Source organism: Sinocyclocheilus anshuiensis, unplaced genomic scaffold (genome assembly GCF_001515605.1).
Source record: "Sinocyclocheilus anshuiensis isolate Anshui unplaced genomic scaffold, SAMN03320099.WGS_v1.1 scaffold2301, whole genome shotgun sequence".
In the NCBI taxonomy this organism is placed as follows: Eukaryota; Metazoa; Chordata; class Actinopteri; order Cypriniformes; family Cyprinidae; genus Sinocyclocheilus; species Sinocyclocheilus anshuiensis.
In genome coordinates this window covers 73,575-80,369 of record NW_015551154.1, presented here as the reverse complement: position 1 = coordinate 80,369, position 6,795 = coordinate 73,575, and the positions used below count along the sequence as shown (strand labels likewise).

At 32.5% G+C, this 6,795-nt stretch overlaps 1 protein-coding gene across 1 annotated transcript in view; it reads right to left on the bottom strand.

The window, feature by feature from the left end:
• Window positions 1-6,795, bottom strand: part of LOC107663316 (regulator of G-protein signaling 11-like) — a 22,578-nt gene that overhangs the window by 4,211 nt on the left and 11,572 nt on the right. Inside the window, exons 4-11 of the mRNA XM_016453522.1 lie at window positions 5,086-5,192; window positions 4,917-4,968; window positions 4,711-4,769; window positions 4,526-4,602; window positions 2,665-2,746; window positions 1,209-1,274; window positions 832-855; window positions 342-403 (exon numbers count right to left, since the gene is read on the bottom strand). Of these exons, the coding sequence (XP_016309008.1) occupies window positions 342-403; window positions 832-855; window positions 1,209-1,274; window positions 2,665-2,746; window positions 4,526-4,602; window positions 4,711-4,769; window positions 4,917-4,968; window positions 5,086-5,192 (529 nt within the window). The remainder of the gene's footprint in view (window positions 1-341; window positions 404-831; window positions 856-1,208; window positions 1,275-2,664; window positions 2,747-4,525; window positions 4,603-4,710; window positions 4,770-4,916; window positions 4,969-5,085; window positions 5,193-6,795) is intronic.

The window sequence follows — 6,795 nt, the reverse complement described above, 5'->3', positions numbered from 1 at the left end:
GGCTGGGACGGGAGAACAGGAAACACATCTAACACCTCTGATTCTCATGCTAATGAGACGAACCGGCCAATCCGCCGCTGATATTTCACGCCCGCACACATCCGTGCAAATTACAATTGTGTGTTCGTGCGAGTGTGTGTGTGTGCAATGGATCCTGGTTGGTTGCTATGGCAACACACACACACACACACACACACACACACACACACACACACACACACATGCGTAAGGCCCTCACAAAGGGTTATGGTAAGAGTTATTTTTAAAAGATACTTTGATAACAGTCCATTAGCTCTAGCCTGAAGACTTTGGCAGAGTAAAGACACACACACATTCAGTACCTCTCAAGGCAAATTGAGGACTTTACACGATTCCTCGCCAGGCTTAATCTGTTATGTTCAATCTAAAGCCGTTAAAAACATAAAAACACAAAAACACAAAAACAAGCTTGACAGGAGATAAATTTGGTTATATTTCACAGTACAGTGTGTGCTGCATATGGAAGGGATAATGTATAGTCAGCTAACTATACTTTTTACAAGAAAATATTATTATTACAGATTATTATTACAGATTCCTCTTATTTTTGGTAAAATGATAGGGTCAATAGGTTTTTGAAGAAAAAAACAGTAAAAACAGTGAAATGCTGAAACACTGTTACAATAAATAAACTGCTTTCTATTTTAATATATTTTAGAATGTAATTTTTTTTAATTATTTTGATTTATTTTAATTTTCAGCAGTCCTATGCATATATACATATACATACATATACATGTACATATAGACACACATATATATAAAGGTACACTTGGCATTCAAACTACTTACCTCTTTTTTGTAGAATTCTGCATTATTTTCTGAAATTTACAATGACAAAATACAAAATATCATCAAAATATATTAGCTTTCCTGAAATGTTGCCATTAAAACGAAATCTGTACAGTCACTGAACTTTCAGATCTTGCAATGGAATGAAATGACAGCAGGAAATGAGGCAATGTTTTAGAGATTACTTACTTGAACAAGGATGCAAGATAACAAAAAACAGAAATAAAGAGAAAAAAGCTGTAGATGATGCTTGAACATAAGAGATTCTGCTGTGAATGTTTGTTCATATATTTTTGAAACTTGCTCTGTCTGTGTGTATGTGGATTATGTGTTGTTGTGGATGTGGTTAGTTGTGTTGTGGTGGTCAGTTCACTCACCAGCTGCACTCGTGTGTTCATGGTTCTTCTCTCCGGTCCATTATCTATGCTGTCCAGTGTCCCCGGCTGAAAATGTGGTCAAAAAGAGATATACAGATCAATAACAACATTTGTTATTTGTTTCTAATGAAATGCATGTGCCAAGTCATTAGAAATGTGATCTCTGTATTCATGCTGGTATCTTTTGTAGAATTTTATAACATTTTTACAAAAGCATTTACTCTAAAATATCAATTGGTGTAACAAAGTAAATATGTGACCCTGGACCACAAAACCAGTCATAAGGGTCAATTTTTTTAAATTGAGATTTATACACCATCTCAAAGCCGAATAAATAAGCTTTCCGTTCCCAGCGACTTAAGACTGGTTTTGTGGTCCAGGGTCACACACACACACACACACACACACATATATATATATATATACACACACATTATATTTTAAATATTTTTTCACAACATTATTTTTTTTTAAATCATATTATTTCTCAATTATATATTTTTTCAACTACACAGTAAAAATTATTTTTCGAAGTTCCAAAGATTATTAGAGTACGTTTTACAAGACAACAGTATTTCAGTCTTTCTACTTCAAAATTCCATGTTTAATTCAATGTGTTACTACGTCATTTCTGTTATTTGTGAAAATGACTACCAATTTCAATAAAATTAATTTTTTTTTCAGTGTGGCGAACAAACCACTAGTGTCCAGTCTCACACACAGACAGCCACACGTACACTAAAACACACATAGTCACTTAGTAATAGTATATCCTCTTAAGAGCTCAGCCAAAAGATGGAACCATTAGCGATATACCAGCACACACACACACACACACACACACACACACACACACATCTGTCCATCCTTTGCACTCATGTGTGAGTATATTTTAAAGACACCAGTGTGTTCCACTCTTTTCTTCTGCCAGTATCTGCCCTCCCTTTCTTCCATTCTCCTCTCACTCTGTCCCCTTCCCCCTTTTTCCTTTGCTTTGCGATGCTTTTAACTGACTGGCTGAATATTTCATAAGCAGAAGCTGGATACAGATATGAGGACACGTGCAGGATGGGCACAGATGCTGTCGCTGCTTAAGCATCGTACACTGACTAATGCATTTGACATGATTTAAATTTCTATATCACACAGGAGATACATTAAAAAATAAGCAGGATGATAGTTTTCTGTTTATTTAACTTACGAACTGACAAAGATGGCAATCCTGATGGCAATACTATGGCACTCCAATGTACTTCAAAGAATACCATGGTATAAGTATTGCCAGCATTATTTACTTGATTTAAAATGATTTACAAATGTTGTATACGACTTATAACTATTCAAAAATGTATTTTGGATTTAATGATGAGGTCCATTTTGTGCTAGAATACCATGGTATAAGCATTGCCAGGGTGTTTTTCGTAAGTGTTATGAGTTTATAGAGTTCAGCACTTACAGGAGATCTGTTCACTAGCCAGTAAGCTTGTTCCTGACACTCCAGCACTATACGATCTGCTTTCCGACGCTGTTTTGATGCCCTTTAACACAAGAAAATGAACATATGGCAAATGCACGGATGTAAAGTACAACAACAACCCTCAGAAAATATTTTGTATTGTTTTTTTTATTGATTATTAATATTTCTTAGTGCATAAAACTTGAGTTTAAAAAAGATATTTAAATAAAATTCAGTGTTATTTTAGTATCATTGAGATCCTATTTCTGTTTTTATTAATATTACAAATCAGTTTTTATTTTTATATTTTCCATTTTCATTTTAAATTTGAATTAAAGTTTTGGTAATTCTGTTATATGTTTTTGTCATTTTTTTTTGTATTTTTTTTTTACACAGTTTTTATTCATTTTTATTTCTGTTTTAGTTTTTTAGCGTATCAAGTTAAACTAAATGAAAATGAGAAATGATCCCTTCGCAACTAGATGAAATAAAATACATACTTATATATATATATATATTCTTTTTTTTCATTAAACTTTTATTTTAGTAACAATTAAAAAAACAATTGTTTTAGTATTAGTAACTACAATAACCCTGCTAAAATTAAAGTAAAAAAGTTCAGCTAGGGGCCAATTTGTTAAGATTATTTAATGTAGTAAGCAGTTAAGTTCTAAATCTAAATCTAAATCTATTCAACTAATGTTGAGTCAAGTGTAATAAAATTGTTTATTTATTTATTTTATTTAAAAAACAACAACATAATATTCTAACATCAGTAGCTAAAAGTGTAGACATTTTTCACTTCAAATATTTAAATATACAGAAAAATATATATACGTATATTTTCATGGTTGTACGTACACTGTAAAAAAAAATCTGTGACATTTACGGTAAAATACTGGCAGCTGTGGTTGCCAGAACTTCACCGTTAAAAATATGGTAGAAACATTTTAGGTTTTACAGACTTAACTTAAATTCACAATAAAAAAAACGTATTTCATTAACTGATGTAATGTTAATAAACCAGCATATTGAAGTACTAATATCTGTTTTAAACCATTGAAATGCTGATAACCACCAAAAACAGGTGGTGATGAGAAAGTCACATGATGAATCAAAGCTCATCACAATCAGCTCTTCCAAAAGCTGAGAAGGAAAATACTAATATATATACATAGAAGGTGCACAGTGTCATTCACACAAACACTAAACACCATCATGGTAACACACATGATACTGAAATAATGCAATAAACATTAATTTAACAACATTAGATTTAAGATAAAACACTAATGTACACAACTGATAAGAAAAAACCAAGAAGAAACCGTTATTTCAACGAAAAAACATAAAATATGAAGTGTCATGCAGGGAATTCTGGGACTGTCAATTTACAGGTTTTCACTGTAAATTATACAATGACTTTTTCTTTTTCATCTCCAAAAACCGTAATTTTAACAGTATTTTACTGTAAAATTACATTAAATGTAATTACAGTTATTCACTGTATATAGTATGGAAACTTACTGATAACCAATTAACAGGTTTTTATTGTAGCCTTTTTACAGTCTTTTACTGTTAAAATCACAATAATTTTTTACAGTGTAGGTTACCTATTGGTGACATTTGCAGCATTATTTACTTGATTTAAAACGATTTACAAAATGTTTTATAATTATTCAAAAACTTACTTTTGATTTTAGTAATGAGGTCCATTTTGTGATAAAAAATAATCTTTTATGATTATTTTTTACACTTTGCTTTTATAATGCATGCAATAGAGGGCTAAATGTAATAGGCTGAAGGAAGCATTAAGTGTGTGTGTGTGTGTGCACGTTTAATGATGGAAAAGGAAAGTTACCTGAGCTGCTCTCTTGCCTGCATCACAACAAAGTCCCATGTGTGGTTGATACGTTTATGTAAAGCATTATAGCACTCCTAACAAAGAGAGAGATTGAGAAATGAACAACAGATCGCTCCACAGGTTCATGACTGCATTGTAGAGTCTTGTTTCTCTATGGTGTGACTGGCTTTTGACCTACATACCTTTTCATACTCAGTTAGTTCTCCTTGTTTTCGGATATTCTTCTTGGCCAAGTAGATTGCTAGAACACATATAAATAAATGTATAAAAAATATATATTTACCTTCTGAACCTGCTGTGAAATATCTCCTTTTGTATTCTTTGATGCAAATATATTTTAGTTTGCTACAACATTTGGTAAATAAATTTTTGTCAAGTTGGGCTTCACCATAGTCCAGTTCTGAAGCAGGCCAGCGTGTTGACATCCAGTAATATGGCATCTGATAAAGACAGAGATTAATTCAGATGTGCTGACTTTGAATATGGAAATGTAGCAACAGCTGATACGGCATGGCATTTTATTTAAATATTGTGTAAGTGTGAGTACATATAAATACCTGAAAGCGATAAGGTGAATCGTCAACTTTCAGAATCAGGTTTCTGGGCTCTTTTAAAGGGTAAATGTATCCGTACTTCACAAAGATTTGTCCAATGTGCAACGCCTCTAAATAAAACGGAGGGGGTAAAAATCATATACATAATACAACTAATACATAATAATTAACTAAATAATTAGATAAAAAAAATTGAATAATTATAAATCAAGTAAATAATTCTAAAAATAAAACCAAAGATTGCTAGTAAATTTCACAAATAATGACAAAGAAATGACAAGTAACCCATTGAATTAAACATGACATTTTTATATCCCCCCCAACATACTCCAATATCTTTGTTTTATTTACAACTTTTTGTTTTACATTTTTTTTGTACTTTATTGATAACAGATTTATTAGCTGGTTCAAGCTGGTCTTTAAATTGCTGACATGTTCCAAAAACCAGCTTGATTACCTGGTATAGTTTCTTTATTGCTGATCCAAGATGGTCTACCTATCTGCCAGATATTTTTATCCAGAGCAACTTACACTGCTTTTAAGCTATGCCTATTTTTTTAGTTCATGCATTATCTGGGATTCAAACCCATGACCTTAGCATTATTATACTGTGATCTAGTGTTTGAGCTACATGAAAACAGGTTAAAACTAGCTAGTTATTTTCCTACCACTCAGTTAACAAAGTCAACCAATGCTTTCTGGGGATAACATTATTTGAGAATACATGCATTTCAGTCTAATCATTGCCTACACATGGTGTTCCCTCACTGCAGTGCACAGATCTGCCAAACTCTCTGGAGTCTTGTTTATTTCAGACACAGCTGTGTGCAGCATTACTTGTTTATTAGGGCTTTCTGAACCACACAGCCTGTTCTCTGAGAGTGTGACATGTGTGCATTTCTTATTAAAAATCTTGCACACAACTCAGCTTACATTACATAAGATCTGACTTTAATTTAAAGCAACTTTAATAAGCAATTTAGCTCCCCAAGGTTGTGTGTGTGTGTGTGTGTGTGTGTGTGTGTGTGTGTGTGACAGTGTGTGTGTGTGTGGGCAAAGGTTAAACAATATCAAGCTTAACAAGATGTTTGTGTTTTCATGAAATGTATACAACCTTTAGCCTGAAGATTGTAGAGTGTGTGAGTTGGATTATGTAAAAATCCATTTGTCAGTGTGTTTGCTGTCTAGATGAGACGTGTTAAGCTCTGCAGGTGATGAGAAAACACAACTTCCTGATATTTCACAGTTTAACTGCTGTTCTGTTCATAAACCCCCCTTATATTCTGATATATGGATATCACAACTTCTTAACAAAAACCCTTTCCCCCCTTTCAGATTGCTTTAAATATCAAGATGGGTTTAATTTTTCAGTAGGCACATGGTACAGTAATTAAAACTAGATAAAAAAGTTCGTCTAGACAAACTTTAAGTTGGCTTGAGAAAGCCGGACCAGAAAGTTTAAAAAAGTTTGAAAAGTTAAAAAGTTTAAGAAGTTTAAAAAGTTTTAAGTTTGATGGTCTTCAGTCTGAAATAGTTTGAAGTTTAAAGTAGTTTTAAAAGCTTAAAGTTTGAATGTTTTGAAGGCAATACAGTCTGTCAGAGATAGATAGATAGATAGATAGATAGATAGATAGATAGATTCAGAGAATCAGATTATAGATAGATAGATAGAGTCAGATGATAGATAGACAGACAGACAGACAGACAGACAGA